The 16,808-nt window shown below is 44.9% G+C and overlaps 1 protein-coding gene across 1 annotated transcript in view; it reads left to right on the forward strand.

The window, feature by feature from the left end:
• The first annotated feature begins 14,795 nt into the window (after nt 1-14,795).
• The window catches only part of OBSCN (obscurin, cytoskeletal calmodulin and titin-interacting RhoGEF), a 163,809-nt gene continuing 161,796 nt past the window's right edge, over nt 14,796-16,808 (forward strand). Inside the window, 1 exon segment of the mRNA XM_062505854.1 lies at nt 14,796-15,921. Within this exon segment, the coding sequence (XP_062361838.1) occupies nt 14,796-15,921 (1,126 nt within the window).

A 16,808-nucleotide genomic window follows, 5' to 3' on the forward strand; every position in this document is an offset into this window, starting at 1 on the left:
CAGGTAACAACAGGATTTGGCTGGTTTGTCCTGTGGAGTTGAGTGTGATGTTCTAAGCCTTGACAGGGAAACGTTCCTTGCTCTAGAGTTGAAAATTTAAAAGCGTTTTTTTCTTTTTATGTGACAGGCAGCAAAACAAAATTGATATGTTTTTCATTTGTGGAGAAGCTATAAAAATACCCACGGTGTTTTGCATAATCTAAAGATGGACTTTTGAGGCGTTTCCACCTGCAGCTGACCTGTACATGTCAAATATCCCAAATATCCCTCCTGAGCGGGGTCTCTGTTGCTGCTGCTGCTTGGAAACGTGTTTTACAAATGAATTTTGGAGACGCTGCCAAGAAGCCTCCTCTTTCTTCCTCTTTTTCCCGAGAGAAGGGGATTTCCAGAGCGGATCATGAGAGAAGCATCCCTCCCCTGGCAGGCGTCTCTGGTTTTATTTGACTGCAGCTTGGTTGCTTTGGTGCTTGTTCCAAAACTCCTGTGGTGGAATAAATGCGACTATTTTAGTGGGACTCTGCTGGCAGCTTGCCAGAGGAGATGCTTTGGAAAAACAGGCACAGGGAAATGCGTTCCTCCCAAATCAGCCTGGTAACATTCAGCATTCGACGTTGCTTTTTGAGTAATGTTAATCAAAAGTGGTTTAAATCCACGCTTGTGCGATAGGCTGGGCTTTGTGAAGCGCTGGAGTTCGGTTGTGCTGCTCTGATTTGAATGATAGTGCCATATATATAAAAAAACCCATGAAATCTGTGTTTCCACAGTACCTACTCCTTCCACTTACTGAGGAGACCTTTGATTCGGAGCTGATGAATCAGGTTGCTTAGACAAATATTTAATTTAGGAATGCTGAAAATGCAGGGAATATAGATGAATGACGGAGGCGGGGGGGAAGAAGTTGCTTGTGGTACAGAATTCCCAGACCCTTGTACCTTGGGTAGGTCATGACTGAAGGAGCTGTGGGGGCATTCTGACTTGCAGAAAGAATGGATGATAACACAGATCTTTAACTTGGCTGGCAAATGATGGTTTGAGAGATGCAGGCGGCGCTCAGAGCTGCGGGGAGTCACTTTGGTACATCCCAGAGAGGTTTGGGTTGGTTAAAGCTCAGCTTAAAGCTCAGTTTATTCACTCCCTGCCACGGGCAGGGGCACCTCCCGCTACTCCAGGTTGCTCCGGGCCCTGTCCGGCTTGGCCTGGAATAATCTCTCATCCATAATTAGAAGGTGCGGTGTCCTCTGGTGCGTTCTGAACCTCGGGCAGTTGTTCAGCTCATCCTCTTGCACCGAGGCACAGCTTGCTCCCCGTCAGGAGCCCGCTCTGGCTGCGTGTGCCACGGGGCCTGGCGAACGCCGCAGTTCCTTTTGTCCCTTGTGCCTCCAAGGGTAGCGAGACAATTTCTGAAGCCAACGGGGAAGAGCTGGCCTGAGTTTAATGAAGGGAATTGCGCCAGCGAGACCCGGGACGCTGCAGGATGGCCCCGGAACGGGAGGGACCGAAATAATTCACATTTGAGACACAGCACGGCTGGAGATGGAGCAGAACTTCCAACAGAAATGGGGGGCTTGGAGGTGCGGGTTCAGGTTTTAGGGTTTAGGTTTTAGGTTTCAGGGTTTAGGGTTTAGGCTTAATTTTTTTATTTTCACTGTTTTTTAATTTTAATTTTTATTAATTTTGTTGTTATGATTATTTGTATTTTTATTTTGAAATTATATTTTAGTTATTGTTATTGTTAATTTTTTATTTTCATTGTTTTTTAATTTTTATTTTGTTTCTATTTTTTGTTTATATGTTTATTTGTATTTTTATTTTTAAATTTTATTTTATTTTATTTATTTCCATTGTATATTTTTATTTTTATTTTTAATTTTATTTTTAATTTTAATTTTTTTATTTTTATTTATATTTTTATTTTGTTTTTATGTTTATTTGTATTTTTATTTTAAATTTTTTTTATTTTATTTATTTCCATTGTTTTTTTATTTTTATTATAAAATTTTATTTTATTTATTTCCATTGTATTTTTATTTTTATTTTTATTTTTATTTTGATTTTGATTTTGATTTTTATTTTTATTTTTATTTTGTTTTAATTTTTATTTTTATTGTTTTTGTTGTTATTTTTATTTGTATTTTTAGTTTTAAATTTTATTTTATTTATTTACATTGCTTTTTAATTTTAGTTTTTATTTTTAATTTTAATTTTAGTCTTAATTTTATTTTCATTGTTTTGTAATTTTTATTTGTATTTTTATTATTTTTATTTTTATTTCTATTATTTTTATATTTTTATTTTTATTTTAATTTTTTATTCTTAATTTTTTTATTTTCATTGTTTTTTAATTTGTATTTGTATTTTTATTTTTTGTGTTTATTTTTGTTTTTATTTTTATTTGTATTTTTATTTTTAAATTTTATTTTATTTATTTCCATTGGGTTTTTTTTGGGGGGGAGTTTTTTTTGTGGAGTATTGGTTTTTTTGTGGCTTTTTGGGGGTGTTTGATTTTTTTGGTGGATTTTTTGTGTTTTTTTTGTTGTTTTGGGGTTTTTTGTGGCTTTTTTGGGGATTTTTTTTTTGGGTGGGTGTTTGTGGTTTTTTGGATTTTTTGGTGGAGTTTTTTTGTTGTTTTGGGATTTTTTTGTGGACTTTTGGCCTTTTTGTGGCTTTTTGGGGCTTTTTTGGGGGGTTGTTTTGTTTGGTTTTTTTTTTTTGGTGAATTTTTTTGTTTTGGGATTTTTTTGTGGACTTTTGGTTTTTTTGGTGGCTTTTTGGGGGTGTTTTTTTTTTTGATTTTTTGGTGGATTTTTTGGGATTTTTTTTGTTGATTGGGGTTTTTTTGTGGACTTTTGGTTTTCTTGTGGCTTTTTGGGGATGTTTTTTGGGGGGGGTGTTTTGTTTGGGTTTTTGTTCTTTTTGGTGGATTATTTTGTTGTTTTGGGGTTTTTTGTGGACTTTTCATTTTTTTGTGTCTTTTGGGGGTTGTTTTGTTTGAGGGGTGTTTTGTTTTGGAGTTTTTTATTTTTCTGGTGGATTCTTTTGTTTTTTTGTTGTTTTAGGATTTTTTGTGGACTTTTGGGTTTTTTGTGGCTTTTTGGTTTTTTTGGGTTTTTTATTGTTGTTTTGGGTTTTTTTTGTTTTTGTTTGGTTATTTTTGTTGCTTTTTTGTGGGGTTTTTTGCCTTTTTTGTGGTGTTGTTTAGTTTGTTTGTTTGTTTTTTTTCCCCACTAGTTCTCAATGCCAGCAAAGTTCTCAATGCCCAGGTGTGAAGATTTGGGGATTAATGGGAATCACGAGCGGATTTGGGATCAACAACTCCTCAGTTGTTTTGAAAGGGGCAAAAAAATCTGTGATGGTATGCACAAATGTCTCTTCTTCAAACATCTCCAGGCATCCTGCCAAAATATTTGGGATACACAGGGTGAAATCACAGCAGGAATTTTAAAATTTAGGTATTTCATTCACAATTTAGTAAAGGGTTTATTAAGAGCAGAGAAGGTCGGAAAAGCATAAAATAAAAAGGAATATTCATAAAGTTTTTTTTTTTTTTTGAAGCCTTGTTAATTTGTTCAAAAGTTGTTTGTGCTGGTATTCTTAAAAAAAAAAAAAATCATTTTGAGAAAAATTAATCCAGTTAGGAATCGAAGAAAAATTAATGCAGCGCCTCTGTTCTTTTAAAAATCAATGTAATAATGTATAGTAATGTACTGATAAAAATCAATGTAATGTAATAATAATGTAATTCTTCCCCATCAGAATTAGATGTGGTAGGGGGAAAAAAAAAAATCTCACTTTTTGTCATTTACGTCCGTGTTAAGTTTTTATTAGCATTGATTTTCAATTTTATGTTTATGACAGTGAGACTGTCGTATTTTTTTTTTCCCCAATATTTATTGGGAGACAATGCGTTGGGGTTTTTTAGTTGCAAAAACTGATTAAACATACTGAAGAGAAATAAATGGGGTCGGCTTTTAAATTCCTGCGCAGTATCACATAGGGGGGAAAAAATAAATCAAATTAAATTCTCCCACAGAGAAAAACAGGAATAATTTTTTCTTGTTTGTTTTTTTGCAAAAATCCTCCCTTGTTATGCAAAAAAAAAAAATAAATCTCGTACTTCAGAAGAATATTGAAGTAAGGAGCATTGCCTCAGGCTTTGCTAGTTATTATAATTCAGATAATTTAAATTGATTTCTTGGAGAAAACCCAAACAGTTTGTTTTGGTGGCTGTAAATTCTGGTTAATTCTGTTTGGCATCCTTTTATTTTTGACTGAAACGTTCAGATGAGTGGGTTTGGAGCTCAAAGGTGTGGTTTTCAAATGCAAGGAAACATTTTTCTGTGTTTTATAGAACTGCACAGGTTTCTGTTTCAAGCACATCTTGCTGATGTTCGTTGTGGGGAGAAGACACACTCATGGAAAAACTCCCAGTTTTTATTTCCACGAGGAAGGGAACTAGTGCTGTGCCTGCTGACATTTTATTTGTCTTCATCCAAATTCGGGGTTTTTTTCAAGCCTTCCACCACGCTCTCTAGAAACTGGAATTTTTATTAGCTCCTCGTTTTAAGATGCACTTTTATTTTAAACCCATGACAAGCTATACTTCCTGAATTGCTTAATAACTCATTGGTACTGGAGATATTTCCCTCTTTTAAATTTGTAGTGACTTCTATGGGTAGCTCAGAGGATCCAACTCATGTCAGGAGAATTAGGACAAAAAAAAAAAAAAAAAAAAGAGGAGAAAAGGAGGTTTAGGAGGGATCTTCTGGCTCTGCACAACTCCCTGACAGGAGGGGACAGCCAGGTGAGGGTCCCCAGGGAACAGGGACAGGAGGAGAAGGAATTACCTAAATTTATGCCAGGGGATGTTTAGTTTGAATACTGGGGAAAATTTCTTCCCTGAAAGCGTTGCTAAATCCTGGCACAGGCTGCCCAGGGTGTTGGTGGAGTCACTTAGCAATTCTGCCGCATACAGACAAAAAAAAAAAACAAAACCCAAAACTGCAAGGTGGAGATCATAAAGTCCGTGAGATCTTCCTCAAAGTCACCCAGGCGTTGAAGGAAAGGCATTGTTTAACCCCATCCAAACCTGCCTGGAGCCTCCGGCCGCTGCACGGTGCAGGGAAGCGCGAGGTGCTGTGCTGGAGGGCTGGGGAACGCCACATTGGCTTTGGTTTGCTCCAGATGAACTCTGGTTTGTTCCAAGGTACCGCTGGTGTCCGGTCTGTGGAGCAGTGCAAAGGATCCTGCTCAGGAGTCCAACCCTGCTGAGTGAAAGGTGTGCTGGGAGCTGATGCTAACACACCCTGGGCAAATTCCTGTGCCTTTGGGAAATCTCTGTCTGCCCTACAGGGGGAAAAAAAAAAAAAAAAAAATTCAGAACCCCTTCAGAAGGGAGGGAAAAGCGAGCACAGTGGGCGCTGTCTTTAAGAGGGGATGAGTTTTTCACAGAGCTGAATCTTGGATCAAGTCCTTCAGCCCATGCACAGGCAGCACCTTGCATCTTCTGCTCCCCTCAATCGTGTAATTTGATTATTAATTCTGATAGAATCACAGAATAGTCTGGGCTGTGAGGGACCTTAAACCTCATCTCATTCCACCCCTGCCATGGCAGGGACACCTCCAGCTATCCCAGGTTTTTCCAAGCCATGTCCAACCTGGCCTTGGACACTTCCTGGGGGATATGAACCAAGATGATCTTTAAAGTCCCTTCCAACCCAAACCATTCTGGAATTCTGGGATTCTCTTCACGCCCTGCTTTTGAAATCCCAGCTAAAACTCCCTTTCGTTGCCCTGGTGGTGGTTTCGTGCCCTGAAAAGTGATTTAATGCAACCTGTCAGTGTGTCCTCAGAGCCTTGGACTATGCAGCACCTTATCTGCTCTGCTTACTGCCAAAAATAAGCGTATCTTGCAGTTCACTCCTGATACTTGCACAGAGCTGAAGTGGTTGTGGGAGAGCCTGCTGGGCTCTGTTGTAGCTCTTCAACCATTAGCAGAAATCAGTTTTAAAATTTAAAATACTGTGATCGCCAGTAAGAATCGGCGTGGACTCCGTTTCCAGGAAATTGCTTTTAAAAATTAGAAATTTCACTTGCATATGTAGAAGTTGTGGTCCGGAGCCTCTGAGATGTGATGGGCTGGCAGCTCAGGTGATTTTTGCGCACAGTTCTTATTTGGGAGGCGAAAAGGTGGGGAAATATATAACCTATGAATATATTTGAATAAAGGAGAGGGGGCTGAGGCACACTTAGGATTATTAACTTGCTGTTGATTTGCTGTTGTAACAGCTCCTTATTTATAACAGGGAGGTTATAAATAAACCTACTATTGATCCGATGCCTTTGGGAAAGAATTCCTGTCCAGTGTGGCACACTGGTAAGTTGGCAGCTCCCTGTTCCTGAGTCCCCACATCACATTTAGCACTTGACTGTGGGATGGACCCTTCAGGGATGGTTCTGACCCCCCCTTGTCCCCAAAGCCTGTCCCCCACACCACCCAAACACCTCCTGATGGGGTTTTTTGCCCCCTCCTGTTGCTGGGCTGTCCCTAAAACGCTGCCCTTTCGCCTCAGTCCTGCAGGAAATTTAATCTCCCCGGTAAATGACACCCAGAGCTATTTTGGAGCTGGGCTGTGGAGGGAAGGAGAAGCACGCCAGCGATTTGACTGGAGGAGGACAACCCAGAGGAGGGTCAGAGGGGGTGGCACAGCCTAACCCTGGGCAGCACAGTCACTGCCGGGGGACTTGGGGGGACCTTCTGCTGCACGTCCCTGCCATCGCTGGGGTTTCTGTTTTATTTTCCTGGAGGGGAAAGGGGGGGGGAAACCCAAGCCAACATGGTCTCCCCATGTCCTCTGTTCCCCTCTTCCCTCTTCCCCCTCCTTTCATCTCTGTAGGAATCGGCTTTTTCTTCCTCTGCCCAGAGCTTGGTCCTCCTCAGACTCAGACAAGACTCCAGGTAAGACCAAAACCTTCAGCTAAGGAGAGGTGGATTTGGGGATGCTGATCTCCAGCAGGAAGTGGAGAAGGTTGCTGGTAGCTGAGGGAGGGGTGAGCTTGATTTTTTTTTTTTTTTTTTTTTTTTTTTGTGGAGGATGTTTTGCTTTATGAAATATATTTGGGGGTGGAGCTGAAGGTACAGGTAGTAAATCCATCCTTCCTTTGCTCTGAGCCAAATGTGGGCTGTTATTCTTAATTAATTCCAAGCAAAGATGAGCCTCCAGAGGAGAAAATTGAAAAAAATCAGGTATACAGGTATAGACTCAATGTGATACGCTTTGTCCCCAAATCTGAGACAGCACTGGGCATGGAAAGCCTGGAAAACATATGGAGAGGTGGCAGAAAGGAACGTTTGGAAAAGTTTGATTTGCAGAGCATAATCTCAGTGCAGCTTGTCTGTTCTGCCAGGACTGAGCTCCTCTCTGGTGTCAATAGAGATTCGCTCTGCAACCCCTGTCACCCTCCTCCCATTTCTGCACATGGCTCTGAGGGGAGATGGGGAGAGATGGAGCTCGACAGCTGAGGCTATTTTGGGCCCTACAGCTCAATGGGGTGGAGTGACTGTAATGGCAATGACGTCCACTTGTTAAAATACAGGGGCTTAGGTCGGACCTGTGGCTGATTGTCACCAAGGGAATTCTTTGTCCATATGGAAGCTGTGGTCCTGCAGCTCCCTCGTGTAGGAAATCACATGGGATAAAACAGGAGCATTTCTAGCTTTGCAAGGCTGGTTTTTGTGTTACTCTTTTTTTTTTTTTTTTTTTTTTTTTTTTTTTGTGTGAGGTTCTAGGTTCTGCCACAGCTGCTTCTCTTCAGGGCTGTGTAAAGCAAAATGCAGCAAAATTTGTGACAAATTTTCTAGATTTACATCGTTCCTTTCTCTGTCTCCTGGCTGGAAACCCCAGAATTTGTGTCTTTTCTCTTCATTTGTCTCCTATATTCTCAGCCCCACAGAACAGGAGTGAGCATCCCACTGTGCCCAGACCTCCCTGGTGCTTTGGCTTTCTGCTATTGTCAGAGCAGCCTTGGGAGGCTCAGAAAAATAGAAGGAAAAGTGGCTGCAGTGGAGTCTTGAGGGGCTGCTCTGTGCAGCTTTAGCCTCTGGAAGTTTCAGGGGTGGTTTTATAGCTCCATCGACGGTGGAATGTGAAGTCCCCGTGTTGCAGTAAAACCCAAGGAAGATAAAATCCCTTCACTGCATGGAGTTTCCTAGAGCTGTGTGTTGATGGAAAATGTTTTCTGCCCAGCTAGTTGAAAGTAGGATGAGTTCCATAAGATACTCTGTCTCTGTAGAGAGGAAAGGCAAGTGTTTTAGCCGTATAAACCGTCTAAGAGGCCTGAATCTCTCCTGGTTTTTAGGAAGTGTGCGCTGTTAATGGGGCTGGAAGGTATCTGACCCTTTTGCGTGCACAAACCATGTCATTTCTTCTTGCTCCTTGGTGGCATGCTCTAAATGGTTGAACCCTTGTTTGCTACCAATCCTTGGGAGCACCCAGGTTATTGATAAGGGATTAATAGGGGGAGTGTGAGGGCATGCAGGTCCCTCTGAGGCACTTGGTGCATATTTAGCCTTACCCTGAAGGTCAGGAATTGTCTCGAGCTTCTCCTTTTCCCTGAGGGCTGCTCACCATGTTTAACACTGTGTCAGCCCATAACCTGCCATGAACTTTCCCTCAACATCTCCTGTGGATTTTTGGCTAAGGATGGAGGCTGTGGATGGCAGGGAATGCGGACAGGCCTTACTCTGAGTCGAGCTAAAAGCTCCTTGCAAAAGGCTTTGTGCGCTGCGGGTTCTCTGTGTCCCACAGCTCCAGTGACTGATTCACCACAGGAACCTCTCCCATCTGCTCATCCAGTGACCTTTGCCCATGCCAAAATTGCTTCTCCCTCCCTGAAGTGGAATTCAGAGTAGCCCAAGCTAAGCTTCGAGCCCGGCTCCTCAGCCACAGATCCCGTTCCCGCTCTGGTGGAGCGGGATAAATCCATCCTGCCTGCACGGATCAGAGCGCTGGCGCAAATCCACGCTGAGCCCGGGTTTAGGGGTGTCATGGGCAGGGAGAACTGGGTGTGCTGGTGTGCGTTTCACCCCCAGAGCTCCCTGTCTGCTGTGATGGCTCTCAGAGCCTGGCTGATGTCACCCAGCCTGCAGCTGGCACCCAGCACTTGTGCCGTTCCAAAGCTCTCCGTTCCCTGGGAGGCTGCTGGAAGTGAGAGGGCAGCCGGGTTACCGCTGTTTTCCCTCAGCAGAATTGTAAACATCAAAGGGAACCCGAACTTCCATCGACTTCCCTTTCCACCCACAGATTCCATTTCCCATTGTTTTTAGATGGAGCAATACAAGCAGATAAGTCATGTAAACTGCATGTAATACCGGTGCTGCCTTGATTTTTATCTGGAGCTTCTGTTTCTGTGATGTTCTTTGAAAGCTCAGGATTTAGGGACAGGAGGTTCCCTGTAAATCCTGCCTTTCCTGTCAGGAAAAGGAGCGAGAGGATTAGAATTTAGTATTGCAGAGGAAATATAGGAAACATAAACTTCAAAGGCAAGAAAAATATCTCAAATCAGTATATTTTTGACTTGGGTGAAGAAAGCATAAAAGAGGAGTGAGGAAATGAGCAAACAGGGACATGATGGGCTTTAATGCGGTGTTGAGAGAAATTCTCTGCTTCTGATCTGTGTTTGGACCTTGGTGATCCCTCAGGTTTAATTATGTCTCCAAAGTCTCTAATTTTGCTACTCGTGGCCACCTATGTCTCAGGAATATTTTATGACATGGACTGCACAGTACTCTTTGCTCATTGCGCTGAATCCTGCTGGAGAGAATTCTCTTTCTAATCCTTGAATGGAAAGGCTTGGACAGAGAATAACCTGTTACCCCTGTCCAAGAGCTTCATCACAGGCTGCTGACAGCTTGGGGCAGTTTACCCTGGGGGGTTCCTCTGCCTTCTCAGAGGTTGCTGAAGGTTTTCCAGGTGCAGATCAGCATTAATGGAGCAGCATGAAACCAACCCACCAGCCAGCCGTGCACAGTGAATCCCAGGAGGCTGGGATGGAGCCAGGCTGGGAGAGCTGAGGGTGTCCAGCCTGGAGCAGAGAAGGTTCCAGGGAGAGCTCAGAGCCCTTTCCAGTGCCTAAAGGGACTCCAGGAGAGCTGGAGAGGGATTTGGGACAAGGGATGGAGGGACAGGATAAGGGGGAGTGGTTTCACACTGTCAGAGGGCAGAGTTGGGTTGAATATTAGGAAGAAATTCTTCCTTGTGAGGGTGGGGAGGGGCTGGCAAAGGGTGCCCACAGAAGCTGTGGCAAGTTGGAAGTGTCCAAGGCCAGGTTGGATGGGGTTTGGAGCAACCTGGGATAGTGGAAGGTGTCCCAGGCCACGGCTGGGGGGTGGAACAGGTTGATCTTGAAGGTCCCTTCCACCCCAAACCATTCTGGGATTCAGTGGGTGCTGCCATCAGGGCTCTTCACCTCCTGATTGTGATAATTGATAAAAGATTTGTGTTAATCATGAAAGTATTGGGGTTTGTATAAACCAAAATACTAAGGTCTGAAACGAAGCATGGACATTAGAGAAAAAATATATGATAAAATCATTCTGTTTAAATCCCCCCATTATGAATATTTTATTATTTTACGTAAACTGTATTTGATACCAGTTTGTCAAACGAGGGTTTCCTACCCCCTGATGAGTTCCACTTGGAGCACTCCAGCAGGAACTGGAGTTCCAACACAGCTCTGTGGCTGTTCCCGCTGCAGGGTGCTCATCCCCTTGCCCATGGGGAGCAGGTGCTGGGCAGACACTGACAGTGATGGCACAGGAGTGGGCAGGAGGCCTGGACCAGCTGCGTGTTGGCTCCAGGACAGTGATTTATTTGCATTATCTGACAGCTCTGTGCGGTTCTGCCTCTTTCCCCGAACACAAACCAGGGAAAATCCGAATGAATAAAGACATAAGCAAAATTATAAGTGCTGCCAATTTGCCTTCGGCGTGCTCAGAAATACCCCAGATGGGAATGTGATCTCTGCTGCAAGTGATTAATCACAGAGGGATTACATGGGGAAATATGACACTGGCAAATGTCTGAGATTTATTGGAAAGGGCATTTGCATTGACTAGCTTTATTCATGCTTTGTTGCTGGTCCTGTCGCTTCCAAGGGAGCTGTCCTGGCACTTGCAGAGATTCACTTTTTTTTTTTTTTCCTTTTTTTTTTCCTCCCCCAAAATTTCAGAGTTAATGGGCTTTTTGGAAGTTTGAATGAACATGTAAACAATTGAAATCAGAATAATTATTGAATAAGTTGATTGGCAAGTTACACAGTGGAAATATTAAATCTTGTCCTTTCAGTACATTTGGAAGTCTGTCCTGTCCTGGCTCCTAAATCTGTTTATCATAATCCAATGTAATGCATTTTATCCCATTTGAAATTACAAAATGTAATTTATCTTGTGCAGCCTGTCTAATTTGTTAGATATGTTAGATACATACACAGCCTCATCCTTGCTGCAGGTTACGATTTCATGCCCCTTACTGGATTTCACACTCTCCACACCCGTAAAACAAGTTTTACCCCCCCCCCCCCCCCTTCTTTTCAGATGGGGACTAAAGATACAAGAACTGGAATGTCTTTCTCATAATTATAAAAGCAAGCCAGTGGCAGAGCAAGGAATAAACCCTGTTTTTTCTTTTCATGTTGCAAAAATATCTAAAATAATGATGAGCACGCCCTGTTTTCACTGATCTCTGGATTTTCTTCTGGCATCCTGGCCATTCATAATGGTGTAAAAACCTCCGAGTGTGTGGGCACGTGTTGAAAGCTGCTGGAGGTGTAGGTAGGAGCAGGGAATGAGGGTTGTCACCCCACACTAGGAGGCCTGTGGACCTTGCATTGGATGGGGAGGAGTGAGTTACAAACAGCAGATGAGTTTTTGGGAGCTGTGGGAGAGGGAGGCTGGACCTTGAGAAGAAGCTTCTTGGATGGATTTGCTGCACCAGTTTGGTCTGGAGGCAGAACCAACAGGCATCTGGTGCAGGAGCTTCCCTGTTTTTCAACTGTTCCTGACTCCCAGGGGTACCAGGGAGTAGCTGGGATGTGTTTGTTTGGGCACAGGGAGAGAAGGATGCACTTTAGGAAGTGAGCAGCATTCCTTCTGGAAGACCCAGGCTTTGGGAGCCCTCACCATGCTCCAACAGAGCAGAGCTCTCCTCCAGGCACAGGAAGGTGTCCTGGGGCCAGGTGATGGGAACAGCACACACGTGGGTTTAGGGAAGCCTGAGATGTCCCTGGCTGGTTCCCACAAGCTCCTCTCCTGTCTCTGTAGCCACCTCAGAGCTCCAGGCACTTGTCCATGTAGTGCAGAGCCCAGTTTGGTGGAGAAGTGGACCAACTCGATTTTTTTCTGCTCTTTTTGACACTTCAAAGCTGGAAATAAGTCAGAGTGATGCATCTATTAGACCCAACAGGAGCCCAGGAAGGGTGAGACATGGCAGTGTCTTCTGAAGGCGAATCCAAGTGTTTGGTGGCGCAGTGCAGCCTGAAATTCAAGCTAATGGCTGGGAAATATTAGGACATGAGCTCTGAGTCTGTGTTCTGATTAACTCTTAGTTAATGCAGTGAATGGTTGTGCTGGGCTCTCCAGAATTGAGCTGAACCTCAGCATCTCCTTCTGAACATTGAAATGGCCCTTCCCCAAATGAGCAGACCCCTCTGATTGACAGTCAGTTGACTTCAGTGGAAATTTCCACTGACTTCAGTGTACTTTGGCTCGAGCCCCAGGCTCCTATTGGCCTCTTCTCACCATTCATGCAGCTCCTCTGCTTGCAGCTGCACAAGCGTTTATGAAAAAATGCCTTTTAAAGCTCAGCTGAGGGCAGAGGTTGGAGGTAGTAAGAGGGTCCAGAGAAGTTCAAACTAATTCACAGATTTCTAGACCAGTTTGAGACCAAGAGAAAAAGAGATCTGTGTATTGAAGACAGATCTCTGTGTATTTTCACTTAGCAGAAAGTCAGCTGGTCTTAGCACTGATGACTGTAAGTCAATCATTTTTACCCTCTTAGCATTTCCTAAGAGTAAATTTCCCCCATTACTTTTTTTTCCTCCCTCCCAGATTTAACGTTTGAAACCTGTTTCTTTATTTTCTAAAGATTCCTGGCAGAGTAATGAAATTTGCTTAACACCAGGAAACAAAAGCAACCAAAACTGGTTTTTAGTCTGATCTAAGAGGGAAAGTCTTTGATTACTTCTTGTCATTTTGTGTTTTCTTTGGAGCAGGAGACACAGGACAGGACAGGACATGGTGTATATTTTCTGTTAAATATAGAAAGATTGCATTGGTTTTGCCTTAGATCTGTGATGCAGATGAAGTTTGAAGTTTGGCTCAGCGATACCATCTTGAATGATATCAATGATCACAAAGTCATAGAATCTCCTGAGCTGGAAGGGACCCACAAAAACCACTGAGTCAAACTCCTGGCTTTGCTCAGGGCATCCCCAAGAATCCCACGCTGCACCTGAGGCAATTTTCCAAAAGTTTCTTGGGCTCTCATAGCAAATACTATTTTGTATTTGTGTTCCACCCCTTTTCCAGTATATGGATTTAATGGTAACTTGTATTTTTCAATCCCCAGCAGCATAAATGGAATGAAATTTGTTATCCGTTATTAATTTTCATGCATGTTTACCTCAGCAAGTACATTGTCATATATACACCGTGCACATAATTATTTTCAAGCCCATCCCTGATATGAAGAAGTGGGAGGAGAGACAAAAAATTGGGAAAATAAGTGATTTTTCCCAAGGTCATGCAGCAGGTCAATCCAAACCTCGCTACCTGATGCCATCAGTGACTTGCACGTTAACAGAAATGCACTGACAGGAGCTGGAGGAGGATGGAGAAATAGTAATTTAAGAAATTAAAGCAGGATTTTTGCCTGCTCCTGTTGATTTCTGCTGAAGCTGGGGGGGAGATGGTGAGGGCACCTGCCATTGGGTGAGAGAGTGGGTGGATGTGTGGCCAGCAGGGAAGCCAAACTGCCGTAGGATTAAGAAGGATATTTCTGTCCCACTGACTGAGTTTTATTTCCTTTCTGAGTTACAGCACCCAGAGCCCTGGTCCTTCTGCTGGGTGCAGCACTTTGAAGGTGAAAAAGCAGGGATATGCTCACCTGGAGTAGGGGCATTCCCATGGCTCAGACAGGAGCTGCCAGGACACAGGGGTCAGGCATCATGAGTTCAAAGAGGTTAAACAGCTTGAAGAGAAATGGTGCACGCAAATCTTCTAGGAAAACGCGGTCAAGGGGATGACATCTCTGCCCATGGCAGGGGGTTGGAATGAGATGATCTTCAAGGTCCCTTCCACCCCAAACCATTCTGTGATGGAGGCAGAATCTCGGTGGGCAGACACAGCTCTCAGAATTTAGTGCCCAGTTTATTCCTTGTGGCTGCAGCACCAGCCCATCTGTCACACAGCTTTAGTGCAGGTCCCTCTCTGGGTGCCACAGATGGAAGGCATCATCATGTTCCTTCTGCACAAGCAGCCCAAAGAGTTCTCTTTACCCCCAGAGATTCTGTGGGGAAGTGAGCTACCTTATGCAGCAGTTTATTGACCTCAAATACAAGAAATCCTCAACACCAATAATATTCCAAAACCTTCTTGCCCGCAATGAGAAGGGTGTTAAAAACACAGGGGCTCCAGGTGACAAACACCCTGATACCACGGGAGTGCAACGATTCTCTGGCTGCACCCTCTGCCCTGCTCTCTGCTGACCCTTTTGTCTGTCCCCTTTAGGCAGGAGGCCAGGATGGATTACAGCTCGCTCAGCGGGGTCCCGCGCTTCCTGACCCGGCCCAAGGCGTTTATGGTGTCCGTAGGGAAGGATGCCACCCTGAGCTGCCAGATCATTGGAAACCCCATCCCAGTGGTGAGCTGGGAAAAGGATAAACTTCCAGTGCAGTCTGGGGGAAGGTTTAAAACCACGGAGGATGGGGATTTGTACCGGCTAACCATCTACGACCTGAGCCTGGAGGACAGTGGCCAGTACATCTGCCGGGCCAAGAACACCATCGGGGAGGCTTTTGCTGCTGTCAGCATCAAAGTGGGACAGGAGACCACAGTCACAGAGTCAGCTCCTTACTTTATCCAGAAACCTTCCAACATCAAAGTAACCTTGGGAGAAGACGCCATGTTCAAATGCAAAGTCCAGGGCAGCCCTCCCCTCTCGGTGAACTGGGAGAAGGATGGGAGATACCTGAGGAACAAGGCGGATGCCGGACGCTTCCAGATCGAGTCTGCTGGGGAATCCAACGCTCTCACCATCCAGTGTGCTCAGCTGGGGGACAGCGGCACCTACACCTGCCGGGCAGAGAACCTCATCGGCTCCGCCAGCGCCTCGGCCGCGCTGGTGGTGGAAACGCACGGCTCCTCCAACCCGGGCAGCAGCAGCAACTTGGACGGCAGCTGCAAGACGGCTTCCTTGCTGTCCCACCTGCAGAAGAGGCGGGAGGAGATCAGGAAGACGGACATCTCCCACGGGACTCTTGACTCATCCTCTGCCCAGTCTTACTCCGCGGTAGAGGGGCTGTCCGGCATCGGCTACAGCCTGTCCCGGGATTACGAGCGGGCGGCAGGACTGACCAAAGGGGCCCGCAACGCCACGTTCGGGGCGCTGACACGCACCTGCAGCGTGACGGAGGGCAAGCACGCCAAGCTGAGCTGCTACGTGACGGGAGAGCCCAAACCTGTGATTGTGTGGAAGAAAGACAACGAGGTCATTTTGGAGGGCCGGAGGCACGTCATCTATGAGGATGACCAGGAGAACTTTGTGCTGAAGATCCTCTTCTGCAAGCAGACGGACAACGGGCTGTACACCTGCACGGCCTCCAACCTGGCGGGGCAGACCTACAGCTCCGTGCTCGTCACCGTCAAAGGTGGGTGCTTGTGCTTCTCACCGGGGTGCTGGCGATTTTTATGAAGGGCAGTAAAGACGTGCCAGGCAGAGGTGGATGATGTGGAACTGGCTGGGTGTGGGGCAGCTGGGATGCACCAGATCCCTAAGGCCCCTGTCAGTCCTGGTTTTCCAGTGGTGTAGCAGATCCATTCCCATGCTCTGGGTCAGTGACTGCCAGTGCCCCTCTCATCCTCCAGGCTTTAATCACATCTGGGTTTGTGTTCACCATGGGGTTTACTCAGACATGCCATTTGCAGTAGTAGTGGAAACCTCTCCCTACAAGAGGAGCGTGTCAGGCTGCCTTGGATCCCCTGGGGGGCCCACTCCAACTCTAATTACAGTCCAACTCAGTTTTCCTTACAGTATACCACCAGCAGCCTTGTTCTTGCCAGGCTCTTCAGCCTTTTCCCAGCTTGGGTTGTTGGATCGTCTGTGTTCCTTGAATGCTCCCAGAAAACCTCCCAGGCCCAGGATGCCTTTGTTTGTCATAGTCAGTGGTGAGAAACTTGCCTTCAGAGGGTCACTCCACACTTGCGAAGGTCAGACCAAGTTCTTCAGAATGGCAGCAAAAGTGTGACACACAGTTTTTTATAGAATCCTAGAATGGTTTGAATTGGAAGAGATCTTAAAAATAATCTCATTCCAATCTCCTGCCACGGGCAGGGACACCTTCCACCAAACCAGATTGCTCTAAGCCCTGTCCAACCTGGCCTTGAATAATCCAGGAAGCTCTAAATCTTCCAGCTGCTCTCCCATTTGGCAAGGGGACAGCAGGCAGTTTGCAACCTAGGCAGCACCTGTAAATGAGCTGTCAGTGACAAAAGATTTTGCCACTTGACTTGTAAAACTGATGATTTTTCACTGGCA

Source organism: Cinclus cinclus, chromosome 1 (genome assembly GCF_963662255.1).
Source record: "Cinclus cinclus chromosome 1, bCinCin1.1, whole genome shotgun sequence".
Classification (NCBI taxonomy): Eukaryota; Metazoa; Chordata; class Aves; order Passeriformes; family Cinclidae; genus Cinclus; species Cinclus cinclus.